The sequence below is a fragment of the Entelurus aequoreus genome, linkage group LG03 (genome assembly GCF_033978785.1).
Source record: "Entelurus aequoreus isolate RoL-2023_Sb linkage group LG03, RoL_Eaeq_v1.1, whole genome shotgun sequence".
NCBI classification, from domain to species: domain Eukaryota; kingdom Metazoa; phylum Chordata; class Actinopteri; order Syngnathiformes; family Syngnathidae; genus Entelurus; species Entelurus aequoreus.
In genome coordinates this window covers 14610962-14628764 of record NC_084733.1, presented here as the reverse complement: position 1 = coordinate 14628764, position 17803 = coordinate 14610962, and the positions used below count along the sequence as shown (strand labels likewise).

At 37.6% G+C, this 17803-nt stretch overlaps 1 protein-coding gene across 2 annotated transcripts; it reads right to left on the bottom strand.

Annotated features, from left to right (window-relative positions):
- Positions 1 to 337: 337 nt before the first annotated feature.
- LOC133646202 (TLE family member 5-like) lies at positions 338 to 14624 on the bottom strand. 2 transcript variants are annotated; one of them, XM_062041338.1, is made up of 8 exons: positions 14216 to 14624; positions 9649 to 9681; positions 5510 to 5607; positions 5373 to 5436; positions 5241 to 5285; positions 5096 to 5158; positions 4925 to 4999; positions 338 to 3031 (listed from the first exon to the last, which is right to left on the bottom strand). In XM_062041338.1, the coding sequence occupies exons 1-8, from the start codon at positions 14240 to 14242 to the stop codon at positions 2792 to 2794; spliced, it is 645 nt and encodes a 214-aa protein (XP_061897322.1). In that variant the 5' UTR covers positions 14243 to 14624; the 3' UTR covers positions 338 to 2791. The 2 variants fall into 2 exon arrangements, with proteins under 2 accessions (XP_061897322.1, XP_061897323.1); XM_062041339.1 differs by lacking the exon at positions 9649 to 9681 and having other exon boundaries at positions 14216 to 14622.
- Positions 14625 to 17803: the final 3179 nt, after the last annotated feature.

Here is a 17803-nt window from a genome sequence, read left to right as displayed (position 1 = left end):
ATATACGCACACACAGTAACATAACATTAAAAAGGTATACGAACTGATATACAGGTATATTCATATACTTTCGTAATGTTACTCTGTTACTATTTTTGTATGTCATTTTCTGTCAAAAATTGAGACTACTTTAATAAAGCAACACAAGTACATTGACATTAAACATCACAGCAACCGTATTAAATCTACCATTACCAGAGAATTTTAAAATGACTGTTCATTATACAACTATGAATTTGTCTATATTGCTAGTAGGACCTTAATAAAATGTCTGAATATTGAAAGGTTATTTGTCCACAGTTTGTATCGGAGCCAAAGACAACGCAGTCACTCATCGTCCAATCAATCACATCTTTTATTTGTAAGGCACCAGAGAAGCTCCCTTACTGCTAAAAGGTTGATTTGTTGTCATTAGCTTACACAGTTTTTCCACTTTACAGCTTTTCTTTTTTTTTTTTTCTTCTTCTTCTTGTTGTCTTAGCTTTCGAAAACACATTTTTTGTTTTTCACAAAAAAAGGATCAAACATTTACAAACTGAGCAAAGTGTTGCAGAGGATGAGAGAAAGAGAGGAAAAACAAAAATGGACATTGTGCCTCTTAATGTAACGCGCGCGCACAAACACACACACACACAACAAATCTTCCATGTTACACACACGTTAAAAAGCAGCTTTGAAACATACAAAAATGCTTTAAAAAATATGTATATTGATATATTCATATGTATACAAATTGGCCCTTCTCAGCGCAAAACCAAAAACACACACACAGCATTCATTTGACTGTTACCAGGGAGGACATTTTCATATTTAGGGGAAATTATTTTAGCACAGAGTCGCCACTTAAGTGCTTTTACAAAATAGTAATGGTAAATGGGGAAAAAAGCAATTGAAAAAAGCAGATAAAAAGTATTCAGGGAGTTGTCAAAGCTCTGGTTGGGGGGTTTGAAAGAACTACATTCCAACTGACTTCAGATCAGCCTTGCGAGTGTGTGACGTCACACCAAGTGCCAATGAGAACAGCGCTGCCCCCTGCTGGCCATACGCAGAAGCGCCATTCAGTTAGCTAGGTTGATAATTCCAAAACTAACACAAAAAAAAACTACCCTGTGAATGAATATTGTAAGATTTCTTTATATGTATTTATATTTGTGTATTTATTTAGTTTATACCTCATTCAGGTCATCACAGCAGAAGTACTTACTGACATTCTATGAATAAACATGTAATAATAGGACAAGTCTGCATTGAAAATTGATAGCAGAATATTGCAAGAGCAAAGTTGTAAAATTACAAAAAAATGTGTCATAATTTTACTCGAAACTCTTCTTTATTTTACGCAACAAAACAAGTTATGCCAAAGTTTTGAAGTTGAGTAAAAATTAAACATTCCAATTAAAATAAACATTTGCACAAACCGTTTTTTTAACAAATGAAATGGAAATTAAATAGAATGGACATTTTAATTTTGGGGGAAGGGATTTCTTTTTAATTTGTAATTCGATGCACCAAAGATGTCCGTTTATGTAAAAAGATAATTGAATTGTAATTTGAATTGAATTGAGTTGAATTTTACGAAAATTATGTCGTAACTTTCTATGAAAAAAGCAGTACTGTTATGCAAAGAAAGTTAAAACTATGAAATATAATTTTATTTAAAAACGTAGAAAAATATTTTCACATGAATAAGATTGTGTTTGATAAAAACTTGCAAGAAAACTACCACGATTTAGTGGGGGGGGGGGAAAGTATAAATGTGATTTTTTTTAAAATTTAGAATAAAACTGTATGAAGAAAAAAACGGACGTTTTGTAAAATTTAAAAAAAACAACTTTTATGGAAACGAAATTGTACTTTTATGCGAAGAAATACCACTATTATTTTAAGCCTTAACTTTCTTTTTGTCAGTGTGACCCTTGTTTTTATTTATATGCTTAAATGAAAAGCTGCCGTTAATCAAACGGGAGGAAAAAGTGACCTCTTTTCTGTATGTTTTGATCAATTAAAGACTGGACCAGCAGGGGAAGCTGTAGTAAGAATGTAAACCATCCTTCTATCCATCCATCTTCTACTGCTTGTCCCTCTCAGGTTCAACAAAAAAAAGGTGCTTCAAGCAAGTAAGAGTTCAATCATAACAAAAAATGTTTTAATTTCCCCCCAAATACACACACACACACACACACACACACACACACACACACACACACACGCAAGCACATATTTTCCATTTCTAATCTGCCTGCAGTTTCACACAAAAAAAACTTTTTTAAGACAAATCCCCTCCAAAACAGCCTCAGGTGGATCAAGTACACGATACGTCGAAAGCGTTGTCATGGAATAAAACCCCATCAGATGGGATTGAGGTACGCAGCTGAGTGGCGTTGCAAAACAAAATAAAGTAGTAAAATCAAGTAAATATTTAAAAAAGTGAGGGATGATGTTTTGAGGTTGACTGTTCCTTTGAGAAACATTTTCATTGGACTACAAATGAACAAAGGTCCAGTAATTAAGTGTAGGACTGAGGAGCGTTTGAGGGACTGAAGGGGAAGCAAAGAAATGAAAAGAAGAAGAAGAGCGTGAAGGCTGTCACTCCAAACAAACAAACAAACAGTGGCTTGCACTACAATGGCGTCTAAGTCAAAATCTACAAGCATGAGTCTACTAAGTCCACTAAATAATAATATCTACACGTCACTCCTCTCCTGACATTGTCTCTGCTCTTCTTAACAACACTGGCACCCACCTCCGCGCACACAGTGACAGCTTTACCTCAGAGACCGTCAGAAACCCTTTAGTCGGACTTGTCCCCGTCCTCCGGTCTGGGCGCTCTCTCGGCGCCGTCGCGGGCCTTGTCCTCCTTGGCTGCCTGGGCCTGACCGTGAGAGTAGTTGGCCAAGATGGAAGACAGCGACAGTAGGCCCGAGCTGGACGAAACGGCCGGCAGGGTGGGTGGGGTCAGGCCCAGAGGCAGCGGGGCCACGGGCAGGGCCAGACCCTGCAGCTGGGACAGGTGCTGCACTTGCAGCTGTTGCTGCAAATGACACATATATATTTATATATACATTCAGATATACATGATGTACTTAACTCAACACTAGGGTTGCGCAATATAGACGATATAAATGATATACATTTGGCCAACGATAGAGAGTTTAATACTCTCATTATATCGTGTATGTTGATGACACATTGTTGCTGTATCGCACACATCTGTCAAGGACAAGGGAACGACTGCGTCCTCAGCGTACTGTTGTGTCCTTGCTGGCGGCTAATGTCTCTCCACAGTGCAAAGCCCCTTTTAAGTCAGCAATCCTCACCTCCATAGTGGCTAATAAACTACATTTCTCACAAATATCATCACTGGAGGAGGAAGAATAGCTATACATGCTACACTACACACCGTAGGAGGATATGCTAACCGCTATGCCAAACGTCTTGAATGAAAAAATAGGTGGGCGGATCTAGAGATGTCTGATAATATCTGCCCATAAATGCTTTAAAATGTAATATCGGAAATTATCGGTATCGGTTTCAAAAAGTACAATTTATGACTAAAACGTCGTTGTCCGGAGTGGTACACGGAGTACAGAGCGCCAATAAACCTTAAAGGCACTGTCTTTGCATGCCAGCCCAATCACATAATATATACGGTTTCTCACACACACAATTGAATGCAAGGCACACTTGGTCAACAGCCATACAGGTCACACTGAGGGTAGCCGTATAAACAACTTTAACACTGTTACAAATATGCGCCACACTGTGAACCCACACCAAACAAGAATGACAAACACATTTCGGGAGAACAGCCGCACCGTAACACAACATAAACACAACAGAACAAATACGCAGAACCCCTTGCAGCACTAACTCTTCCGGGACGCTACAATATACACCCCCCCCCCGCTACCCACTGCATTGTCCCTGCGGTGGCTTGCTCTGTTGCTCGGGCCCCAATAAACTTTTAGCAAGTTTGAGATGAAGCAGAAGCAGCCGCCGGCTTATTGTGTCAACAATAGCAGCATAAGTTAATATTGGCTGACAGCTAACAATGCGCCGCTAAAATAGTTTCTGTGTCAGCACTTATAATAACAATATCACTCATATTTGGTTCATTTTCAGGTCACGACATGTAAATGGAGTATTTTTGGCGGTTTCTGGATGTGTTTAGTATCGTGGCCACTGATTGGCTCAGCCTCAGCCAGAATCACTATATTGGAGTAAACAGACCATATATATATATATATATATATATATATATATATATATATATATACCGTATTTTTCGGACTATAAGTCACAATTTTTTTCATAGTTTGGCCGGGGGTGCGACTTATACTCAGGAGCGACTTATGTGTGAAATTATTAACACATTACCGTAAAATATCAAATAATACATGTATATATGCGTGTATATGTATAAATGTGTGTGTGTATATATATATATATATATATATATATATATATATATATATATATATATATATATATATATATATATATATATACACACACACACACATTTTTACAGTATACACACATACATATATATACATATACACACACATTTATATACATACATATACACACACACACATATATACATATACACACACACATATACACAGTATATATATGTGGGTGTTACATCATGTTGAGTGCAATGTCATTAAGTTAAAGAACAGATTAAAAAGGTCAAACTTTTTTTTTTTTAAAATACTCCAACTATAAAATTATTCAATTAATTTCGCAGAAATTAATTTACAACGGCCAAACCCTCAAACAATTAACAGCAATAAATGAGGGATTACTGTATTCTGTTTTTTATTTCATTTCATAAAAGGGAAAAAAACTATTTTTTTGGAAAAAGAGATCAAGGAAACGGAGAAGCAAGTTGTAATGGTCCGAGAATGAGATGACCAACCCGTATGATGGAGTTCATTTCAGGGGGCGTGACCTGCTTGGCTCGCTCGATGGCACCCATGACTTGCTGCTGATGCTGCATCAAATACACACAAACAAGATATTACATAGTATTAGTGTACGTTACAGCTCAGTGCAGCGGGATGTTTGACGACATGCAGCCGCTCGTTACCTCCTGGGACAGGTAAGGCAACACCTGAGCACAGATGCCATTCAGTCTCTTGACTATTTCAGCCTGAAGGAGGACACAGAAGATAAAGAGCGTGAGAGACGAGGAGACGACGACATATTAGAGCGACAAGAAGAAGCAAGTTTACCTGTTTGTGCATTTCAATATTCAGCCCGTAAGACATTTCATAGTACTGCAATACAGAAGTAGTATGAACGTGTGAGTAATACATCTTTGTATTTACTGCAAGATACCTGCAAAGACAGGACGCCACACTCACCATGATGTAGTGACGCTGCATCTCCGACTTTTCTGAGGCAAGTTTGTCACATTCCAACTTCAAACTGCAAGAAGAAAAAACAAAGTGAGGACTGCAGCGCTGCTCAACATCAACACGTGACCGTGCGTCTTCTTAACCTGTGGTATTGTGCTTGGAGGAACTGGAACTCGTCCTTGATGCGGTCACACGAGTCCGAGGTGGTAAACTTGAGAGCTTGGCCGGACTGAGCGGATGCCTAAACACAAAATTGAGACGTAGGGTAAAAAGAGATATCCGTTTCATTACTAATAGTGGTTCACTTCCTTTTTACACTTATGGGATGGTTAATATTCAAAGTTATTACTATTGTTGGTTAATTTATTTGTACACTTGTATAAGAGGTGAATAAACATATTTTAGTTTATTTTGGTTTGGTAAACGGTAAATGGGTTATACTTGTATAGCCATTTTCTACCTTAAAAGGTACTCTAAGCGCTTTGACACTACTTCCACATTCACCCATTCACACACTGTTGGCGGGAGGTGCCATGCAAGGCCCTAACCACGACCCGTCAGGAGCAAGTGCGAAGTGTCTTGCTCAACGACACAACGAACGTGACAAGGATGGCGAAAGCTGGGATTGAACCTGGTATCTTCAAGTTGCTGGCACGGCCGCTCTACTATCCAAGCCCAGCCTCCTACATTGCTGGCTAGCAATTTTTTGATGTAATAAAATAAGTGGAACTGGCATTTATTTTAATTTTCTAAGAAAGAGATTGTAACCTAAATTTTTTGTTAAATTGTTTTTAAATCTCATGAGGATAGTTAATTTTATGAGAAAAACATTGTAGGCTACATTTTTAATGGCATTGTTTTTAAATAAAATGTGATTAATTAGCAAATGTTATGACAAAACACTGAGAAAACATTATTTTTAAGAACAAACATGATATTTCATGAGAATCTTTGGGGAAAAAAATAAAATTTTATAAGAACTAATGAGAACATTTGAATATTTCAAAAACATTAACATTTTTTTAACTGTTTATGAGAAACCGTTGGTTCATGATAAACATTTTTTACAGTTTGTGAATATATTGTGAATTTCATGAAAAAACAACACTGACTTTTTTAAGGAAAACATTTTATAAAAAGTTTTATGGGGAAAAAGTCAAAATTGTTTAAAATGTGTCAATTTTATGAGAACATGTGCACACTTAATGAGAAAGTTTTTAAAATGTTATTACAAAATCTTTACATTTTAATAAAAAGTTGTGATTTTTTTTGCGCACCCCCACATTTTATGTAAATATAAAATTTGCACGTTCTTCCCGTGACTGCGTGGGTTCCCCCCAGGTACTCCGGTTTCCTCCCACCTCCAAAGACATGCACCTGGGGATAGGTTGATTGGCAAAACTAAATTGGCCCTAGTGTGAATGTGAGTGTGAATGTTGTCTGTCTATCTGTGTTGGCCCTGCAATGAGATGGTGACTTGTCCAGGGTGTAACCCGCCTTCCACCCGAATGCGGACAAGCAGTAGAAAATGGATGAATGGAGGGTTACATGTTTACATTTCATGTAAACATAAAATGTTCACATTTTATGATAAAATGGTCACATTTTAAACGTTTTTTTTGTTTATGAGAAAATGTTTTTTTACATTTTATGTGAATAAATTGTGAATTTTATGAGAAAACAATGCATTCTACTTTTTGTAAAAAAAAACACATTTATTTCATGAGAATTGTTATGCTAAAAACTTTTACATTGAGAAAATGCGTACATTTTATGAGAACATGTGTACACGTCATTATTATATTATATGTATTATCCATCGAGCCATTTTCTACCGCTTGTCCCTTACGGAGTCGCGGGGGGTGCTGGAGCTATATTATATTATATATTATTTGAAAATATATATACAAATTTTTACATTTTATACGTTTTTCTTGCTTTTTTTGTAAATAGATTACGAATTTTATGAGAAAACAATGTAGGCTCCTTTTTTTTTTTATATTTCATGAACATTTTTATGTTAAAAAAATGTAAATTGTTCGAGAAAGTGTCAGTTAAATGATAAAATGTGTAAATCATCTGAGAACATTCATAGATTGTATGAGAAAATGTGTAAATGAATGACAAAATGCATTAATGTTATGAGAAAATAACTTTACTAACTTTTCCAGGAAAAGTTTATTTTGACCAAATGAAAGCTGTGATGATGCTTTAATTAAAAGTAGCTTATTTTTTTGTGGAAAAATAAATACTAAACATTGCACACAGGATTGCAGCGTTTACATGAATGTTTGTTTACTTTTAACATTAATCCTTAGAGGAGTCAGCTGTAGCGGGATAAAGAAAACGGTTGCTAGCATTTCTGGTAGATTCCCTGAAAGCTGAGTTTTGCAACTTTTTTCTTGAAGCAGCAGTTGGCAAAAAGGCCGTGGTGATTATTTCCAAGCAAGAGAAAAGGTGGCGACTGAAGAAGTGTGTTTACACACGGCCAGATTAAATTTGTGGGCCCAATGTTGGCCATATGTGGAAGGCATTAGGAGGTCTGCTACTGTGTAGACTACACTTGGGAAACTCTAATCCTGACTTTAATCTCATGCTCTAAACCTCATTACTCTCTATAAAGTGGCGCAAGGGCAAGGAGGACGGGGGGGTCTACACTGGGATTATTGGACTAACTGCAGACCATCTAGTCGTGGGGTTACACAGGGGCTGAAACTCATCCTGGGGCGGCGTGGCTCAGTTGTTAGAGCGGCCGTGCCAGCAACTTTAGGGTTACGGGTTCGATCCCTGCTTCCGCCATCCGAGTCACTGCCGTTGTGTCCTTGAGCAAGACACTTTACCCATCTGCTCGCAGTGCCACCCACACTGGTTTAAATGTAATTTAGATAATGGGTTTCACCATGCAAAACGCTTTGAGTAACCAGAGAAAAGCACTATACAAATATAATTTACTTCCCATCCTGGAACCACAACTATATAAGACAATTGCATTGCCTCAATCATAGAAAAGTAGAAGAACATTTTAAAATGTCACACCCGCTTCCATTAAAATAACATCTGTTGTTGCCTTGGTGACCCCACACCATTAAGCGAGCAGCGTCACCCCAGCCATTTATCAAAAAGTAAACACCATGTTTTTTACATTACACAAAGTTATTACTTTAAAAAAATATATATACTTTTTAAGGGCTACCATTTCCTGTACACCAAGCCATTTTGAAGAGGCGGGGCCTCTACATCACATCTTGTTCATACATACATACATACATATACAGGGCTCGAATTTAACCACGGCACGCTGTCAGATAATACACCACTTCTCCCAGAAAATTGGGGAAATTTCAAATGCTTTGGTATTCACATGTTTATTTCACAAGAAAAAAACTAAAAAGCCATATCTGATATTTTACACAGAACTCCAAAAATGGACTGGACAAAATTATGGCACCTTTTCAAAATTGTAAGAAATAGTTGTATTCTAAGAACATGGCCTAGTGGTTAGAGTTTCCGCCCTGAGATCGGTAGGTGGTGAGTTCAAACCCCGGCCGAGTCATACCAAAGACTATAAAAATGGGACCCGTTACCTCCCTCCTTGGCACTCAGCATCAAGGGTTGGAATTGGGGGTTAAATCACCAAAAATGATTCCCGGGCACGGCCACTGCTGCTGCTCACTGCTCCCCTCACCTCCCAGGGGGTGATCAAGGGTGATGGGTCAAATGCAGAGAATAATTTCGCCACAACTACTGTGTGTGACAATCATGGGTACTTTAACTTTAATATGATGCTCCTCTAATTTGTATTTTAACTCACCTGCCGGCAATATAGAAATTACACTTGCAGCCAGTTAAAATAGAGAAAATTTGACTCAACCTTTGTGTTGTGAGCATGGAGAAAGGAAAGAAGAGCAAATAACTCTCAGAACATTGTGGAAAAGCATGGACAATCTCAAGGCTACAAATCCATCTCCAGAGATCTAAATGTTCCTGTGTCTACTGTGCGCAATATCAAGACGTTTAAAGCCCAGCTAACCTCCCTGGATGTGGACGGAAGAGAAAAATTGATGAAAGACTGCAACAAAGGATTGATAGAACTGTGGATAAAGAACCTCGATCCACTTCCAAACAAATTCAAGCTGACCTGCGGACACAGGGTACAACAATGTCAGCTCGCACTATCTGTCGCCATCGCAATGAAAAGGGACGCTATGGTAGGAGACCCAGGAGGACCCCGCTGCTGACACAGAGACAGAAAAAAGCAATACTGGAGTTTGCAAAAACTTACCTGAGAAAGCCAAAATCCTTCCGGAAGAACGTCCTGTGGACAGATAAGACTAAAGTGGAGTTTTTTGGTAAAGCACATCATCACACTGTTTACAGAAAACAAAATGAGGCCTTCAATGAAAAGAACACCATCCCTACAGTCAAACATGGTGGAGGTTCACTGATGTTTTGGGGTTGATTGACTGTGTGCATGGCATCATGAAACCTGTGGACTACCAAAGAATTTGGGGGCATAATGTAGGGCCAAGTGTCAAAAAGCTGAGTGTCCGTCAGAGGCCATGGGTCTTCCAGCAAGACAACGACCCAGATCATACTTCAAAAAGCACACAAAAATGGCTTAGGACAAAGCGCTGGAGAGTTCTGAAGTGGCCATCAATGAGTCCAGATCTAAATCCTAGAGAACTGTGGAGAGATCTAAAACAGCAGTTGGGAAAAGGCACCCTCCAAATCTGAGAGACGTGAAGCAGTTTGCAAAAGAATAGTGGTCCAAAATTCCAGTAGCAAGATGTAAGAAACTCATTGATGGTTACAGGAAGCGATTGATTTCAGTTATTTTTTCCAAAGGCTGTGCTACCAAGTATTAAGTTGAGGGTGCCAATAATTATGTCCAGTCCATCGTTGGAGTTCTATGTAAAATATCAGATTAGGCTTTTTTTAATGTGTTGTTCCAACGCAAACAAAATAAATAAACATGTGAATACCAAAGCATTTGTAATTTCAACAACTTTCTAGGAGAAGTGGTGCATTATCTGACAGAAATGCAGGGGTGCCAATAATTTTGGCCATGACTGTATGTACACATATATATATATATATATTAGGGCTGCAACTAACGATTAATTTGATAATCGATTAATCTGTTGATTATTACTTCGATTAATAATCGGATAAAAGAGACAAACTATATTTCTATCCTTTCCAGTATTTTATTGAAAAAAACAGCATACTGGCACCATACTTATTTTGATTACTGTTTCTCAGCTGTTTGTACATGTTGCAGTTTATAAATAAAGGTTTATAAAAAAAAAAGAAAAAAGAAAAAAAAGAAATTGCCTCTGCGCATGCGCATAGAATAGATCCAACAAATCGATGACTAAATTAATTGCCAACTATTCTTATAATCAAATTTTAATCGATTAGTTTTTGCAGCCCTAATATATATATACACATACACATAGATCGAGGTTCCACTTTATATTCTCAATTTACAACAAATTTTACGTCAGTGATTTCTAAAAAGGTATTATTGATATCAAATAAATATATGATTTGTAAATATGGCAAAAATAATACTAATTCTGGGATTTCGATAAATCCGATTTGGTCCACTTTGGCCTACAGTGTAGACGTAGTCATAGACAATTACTTTTTTTCCCCCAAAAAAATTCTGATGTTACTTGAAATAGTTTTTGTCTGTGGATGTGATAAAAAAAAAAGGTAGCGTGTGCTTTGTATTACCTGGCCGTCGAGGGAAAACTATGGAAAACGGTGAATGCTTTTGGACTGGCAAAGCAGACTGTATCAGTTATTATCCGCCATGTATGTCGCGGACTCAACGTCTAGGTCCAGAGTATATAAAGTCACCAAAAAGGAATGGACAATGAAGGTGAAGGCAAAAGAGTGAGGTGTGTCCTGACCAGATATCTAGATCCCTAGATTAATGTTGAATGTTCTTTATCACATTGTTTACTTTCACATGTTTATTAAAGATTTGATTAATTTATGATGTTTCAGGTGTGATTCACTAGAATAGGGCCCCATAGCGCACTGGACACCAGTTAATTGAAATACCACAACACTGGATATTGTTCAGATAAGTTAAATTTAATTTAAGAATTTGCACACAAAGCAACACTGGAGGTGACTATGCGTATTAGGTCGCTTTGCGCATACACCATTGTGTATGTGTGGACAAGGATAAGGTTAGGTGGGATTTACCCTGGATAACCTTGTAGGAAAAGCGAACATTGTGATGCATGTGTGAAATGAATGTGTGCTTAAAATGACCAAAACGTGTAAATACTAAAAGGTATTATGAATGTGCCTGCTACTACGTTACATATATACATAGAGTATATGTGTGTACCAATGATTGTCACACACCTACTCAGTGGCCTAGAGGTTAGAGTGTCCGCCCTGAGATCGGTAGGTTGTGAGTTCAAACCAAAGACTATAAAAAGGGGACCCGTTACCTCCCTGCTTGGCACTCAGCATCAAGGGTTGGGATTGGGGGTTAAATCACCAAAAATGATTCCCGGGCGCGGCCACTGCTGCTGCCCACTGATCCCCTCAACCACCCAGGGGGTGAACAAGGGGATGGGTCAAATGCAGAGCACCAATTTAACCATGCCTACTGTGTGTGTGACAATTATTGGTACTTTAACTTAACACACACTAGGCGTGGGGAAATTATCCTCTGCATTTGACCCATCACCCTTGATCACCCCCTGGGAGGTGAGCAGCGGCGGTGGCCGCCCCCGGGAATCATTGTTGGTGATTGAACCCCCAATTCCAACCCTTGATGCTGAGTGCCAAGCAGGGAGGTAATGGGTCCCATTTTTTTTATAGTCTTTGTTATGACTCGTATAAACAATGGAGGTTTTTGGAATTTTTTTAGAGCACATTTACACAAACTATTCTCCCCTCAGGCAAGAGACTACGGTCCATCCAGACCCACACCTCCCGCCACCTGAACAGTTTTTTCCCCCTCGGCCATCAGACACATGAACAATAACAAGATCTGATAGCTCACTTACAGCTCATGTTGTTCTATTCTGTGTTACATGTGTTTTACGTTGCACGATTGCACCAACTTAAATTCCTAGTTTTTGAACCCGTTCTCAAACATCCATCCATTTTCTACCGCTTATTCCCTTCAGTGTCGCGGGGGTCGCTGGAGCCTATCTCAGGAACACTTTTTTTCAATTTGTCGCACTTTTATTATTATTTTGCAATTGTTTTACTTTTTACTCGACCCCTTTTACCGTATTGCTTTTGCACTATCTTGTTTAGCTCATTCATTGATTATGTTCTTTGTTTGTTTTTGTTTTTTTTGCTCTATGCTTTTTTTAACCTGTAGAGCACTTTGGTTCAATTTAAAAATTGTTGTAAACATGCTATATAAATAAAGTTGACTTGACAAGTAAAATTCCTAGTTTGTGAACCTGTTCTCAAACAATCGCAATAAAAACTAATCTTATTCAGATTCACATTTTAATTTTCCTGAGGGAACTCTCCTGAAGGAATCAAAGTACTATCTATCTATCTAAATTTTTAAAAAGTTACCAAAAAAAGTACAGTATTTTTCGGAGTATAAGTCGCTCTGTAGTATAAGTCGCACCGGCCGAAAATGCATAATAAAAAGAAGGAAAAAAACATAAGTCGCACTGAAGTATAAGTCGCATTTTTTGGGGAAATGTATTTGCTAAAATCCAACACCAAGAATAGACATTTAAAAGGCAATTTAAAATAAATAAAGAATAGTGTACAACAGGCTGAATAAGTGTACGTTATATGAGGCATAAATAACCAACTGAGAACGTGCCTGGTATGTTAACGTAACATATTATGGTAAGAGTCATCCAAATAACTATAACATATAGAACATGCTATACGTTTACCAAACAATCTGTCACTCCTAATCGCTAAATCCCATGAAATCTTATACGTCTAGTCTCTTACGTGAATGAGCTAAATAATATTATTTGATATTTTACGGTAATGTGTTAATAATTTCCCACATAGGTTGCTCCGGAGTATAAATTGCACCCCCGGCCAAACTTTGAAAAAAACTGCGACTTATAGTCCGAAAAATACGGTACCAATGATTGTCACACACACACTAGGTGTGGCAAAATTATTCTCTGCATTTGATCCATCACCCTTTGGTCACCCCCTGGGAGGTGAGGGCAGTAGTGAGCAGCGGCGGTGGCCGCGCCCAGGAATAATTTTTTGTGATTTAACCCCCAGTTCCAACCCTTGATAAGCAGGGAGGTAATGGGTCCCATTTTTTTTGTCTTTGGTATGACTCAAGGCGAAATAGAGCAAATCCCATCAGCTCCATGGTTAGCTGACTCTTGCTAGCATTTATTTACAAGTTAGATTGCATAAAAAAGAAATACGTACATGTTTAAAAAAAAAAGAAAAGCATTTTCTTTCAAATGCAAGCACATGGCTCCAAAAATTGTGTGTGTATATATGTAGGTATACAAGAAAACATGTTTTATTTACCATGTTGAATAAGACAATGTGTGCATGTTAGCTAAGGTTTATTTAAGACAAACCCTCGTTGACTTGGGGGGGTAACAGCTAGCAAGCGACAGACGTTTCGTAACGCCACAATGACGTGATTGTAAACAGTTAGTGGGCAAACGTTCGGCAAATAACCGCGAATGTGAGGTAACAAAGTGAGTCATTGTGACAAAAGCTGACATTTTGGCCCCGCGGTGTCAGCTGGTGCCGAGCTAGCTGGCGAGTTAGCCGGCCAGCTAGCGCGCTAGCACGCTTCGCCCCGGTTAGCCGCGGAGGCTCCAGACTCCACAAGCGGGACAAACTAGTGGTCAACTTACCGAGTGCCTCGATTGAGGAAACATCATGTCAGCAGCGTCCCCCTCGCCCGAGTCTGCGTCGTCTCTGCTCCAACCAAGCGGGCTAGCTCGCTAAGCTAACGCGTCGCCCGGATATGTGATTTTTTAAATGATTGCTATTCGCACTTTGTACCCTGTCATCGTTGGCAACAACGTTGGATGGAGACCCGTACTAACAATCCTTGTCCTCACGGTGAGAAGACTCGGCCAATGACTACTAAAATAATTGGAATTTGGATTGGTTTTTGTTTTTAAGCAAAAAAAAATGTTGACCAAAGAGAGATGAGTTTTTATGAAATAACGTTCCGCCTCCCCGGGGGAAAGCCTGGATGTTGACACATGAGCCCGCGATTCTCCTCTGCGTGGAGGAGCAGACAAGAAGAGCGTCGACAGCACATGAAGTGGGGGGCAGAGGCGAGGGCGACCCCGGTGGCTGGGAGGGGAACTGACGCGAGGGCCGCAGCTCTGGTGGAGCCGTTCCTCAGTGGAAAAATAAAGCACGGACAATGATTTCAGGGGTGTCAAACTCAAATACAGAGTGGGACAAAATTTAAAACTGAACAAAGCCGCGGGCCAATGTTGAACAAATTAACCTTTTAATAGGGACCCAAACAAGTTTTGCATTGAATATTGAACAAGCAAGGCTTATATACTTCATAGTGACATGCAAAATCGAGTTTCAAATAATAATAATAATTTAAAAATATCAATGGCATATCAAATAAAATTTAAATAAAAATTGAATGCCTCTTTTCTATTTGCAGCCTTCTGAGGTAAATATCAAAATAAACATTTTCCACAGGCTAATAATAAATTTGAAAATAAAATAATTATGAATGAATCAAACATTTAAGCCTTGAAGTAGCAAGAGAAAGTGCATGAATAAAACGTTCATTATTGCTCAGTTTGCTACACTGATTTGCTTTAACACTGAAATTGGAACAAGCAACGCTTATATAACTTAATAGTGCAAAATCAACTTTCAAAAAACAAACGAAAAAACATTAATGGTATATTAAATAAAATGTAAATAAAAAATTGAATGCCTCTTTTTTATTTGCAGCCTTCTGAGGTAAATATCAACATTAACTTCGGGTTTTACCATTTAGTGGTCAATTGTACGGAATATGTACTATACTGTGCAATCTACTAGTAAAAGTTTCAATCAATCAATCAAAAACAAAAGGGACTCAGTTATAAAAGTTAAAAAAAAAAAAGTTATCATATAATTTTTTTTTATTTTTTTTATTCAACGCTTTTTAAATTGTATTTTTATTTTATTATTAAATCGACATAAAAAACACAAGATACACTTACAGTTAGTGCACCAACCCATTTTCATTAATTACAAGTTTCTATGTAATGTTTTTATTTTATTTTAGTTGAAAAACTTACTCGGGTGTTACCATTTAGTGGTCAATAGTACGGAATATGTACTGTACTGTGCAATCTACTAATAAAAGTTTCAATCAATCAATCAAAAACAAAAGGATCTCCGTTATAAATGTAAAAAAAATATATATATATAATTTTTTGTATTTTTTTAATTCAACGCTTTTTTTAATTGTATTTTTATTTTAATTTTATTATTAAATCGACATAAAAAAAACACAAGATACACTTACAGTTAGTGCACCAACCCATTTTCATTAATTACAAGTTTCTTTGTAATTTTTTTTAATTTTATTTTAGTTGAAAAACGTATTCGGGCGTTACCATCTAGTGGTCATTTGTACATTGTTATTTTAAAATGTATTATTCAACGCTTAAAGTAAATCCGTAGATCAACTTCAGGTCTATTTGTCAATATAAAGTTAAAAAAAATGCGCTTTTTGTCAAAGACAATCCTGTTTTTTTATGGCAAAAACACAAAATATGCAATGAAGCCTTAAATAGGTCAATCATTCATAACATTGATTCATTATTATTTTTTGGGCAATGACTGTTTAAAAAAAAAAAAAAAAACACAAAAAAATTCTCAGGGATTTAAAAGGGCCCCCCACTCATAAAAATGTTCAAAAAAAATTATTTTTCATATTTTTTTATATCATTGCACACAGTAAATCTCTTGAGCAACTTCAGGTCTATGTGTCAATATAAAGTTAAACCGTCTTTTATAATGTTTTATGCGCTTTTTGTCAAAGACAATCCTGTTTTTTGTGACAAAAAAACAAAATATGCAATATTTTTAACCCCCTGACATTTCCGAGTGTTATGTTTGATCATAAGCACATGCAATTACAGTTTCATATTACGGTATCTGTAAAGTATTAGCCCACATTTCATGTTTTGTTTGTACACAGCTAGCCAGACAGCGTACAGTATGTACTGTAGTTGTACTAACACATGACGTGCTGAGTGTATCATGATCGATATATAACGTGACTCACTCGATGGACAGTTGTTCGTCTGGTTCAGCTGGCCCGGGACGTTTCCTGTTGATTTTGGGTAAGCAATCCATTTATGTCAAAATAGCTCATCTCCAAGTTCCACATTCTACAGCTTCAAGTTGCTTTCACCTCACTCTCGCGGCTTCCGTCTGCTCCAACGTCTCACTCTTCCTTCGTACCGGCTTCTAGAATCCTCCATAAATTCAGATTAAAAAGTATAAGGTTGTGAATCCTCATTTGTCCAAAAAAAAAGAGTCATCTTCGTTGTTTGTCTATGAATGTTCTCATTCATCCAGGTCATTGTCATCTCAGGGCGTTCAATCGATCGCAGCTGGACTGTTTGGTTTGTCTTGGAAGACGTTTCGCCTCTCATCCGTGTAGACTTCATCAGTTCATGCTCATAGACTTAGATTGGTCAGATCGAGTGTAATCTAGACTCGATATGACCAATCTAGGTCTATTGGAGATAGTATTTTACTTTTCTTGAATTATCTTCAAGCCTTTTTCTTATCTCAAAACACCTCTTAAATTGGGATCCTATCATGCAAAACCTATTTTTCTTACTTGTTGGTACCTCATTTCTGTATTTGGGATCCTCATCAGTCCCGAAAATGTAAAATCAAGGCACGGTGGAGCTATTTAGTTACGTCAGTGGATATTTTCATGTATGGGTTAGTTTATGGGCCAAACTACACTACCGTTCAAAAGTTTGGGGTCACCCAAACAATTTTGTGGAATAGCCTTCATTTCTAAGAACAAGAATAGACTGTCGAGTTTCAGATGAAAGTTCTCTTTTTCTGGCCATTTTGAGCGTTTAATTGACCCCACAAATGTGATGCTCCAGAAACTCAATCTGCTCAAAGGAAGGTCAGTTTTGTAGCTTCTGTAATTAGCTAAACTGTTTGCAGATGTGTGAACATGATTGCACAAGGGTTTTCTAATCATCAATTAGCCTTCTGAGCCAATGAGCAAACACATTGTACCATTAGAACACTGGAGTGATAGTTGCTGGAAATGGGCCTCTATACACCTATGTAGATATTGCACCAAAAACCAGACATTTGCAGCTAGAATAGTCATTTACCACATTAGCAATGTATAGAGTGTATTTCTTTAAAGTTAAGACTAGTTTAAAGTTATCTTCATTGAAAAGTACAGTGCTTTTCCTTCAAAAATAAGG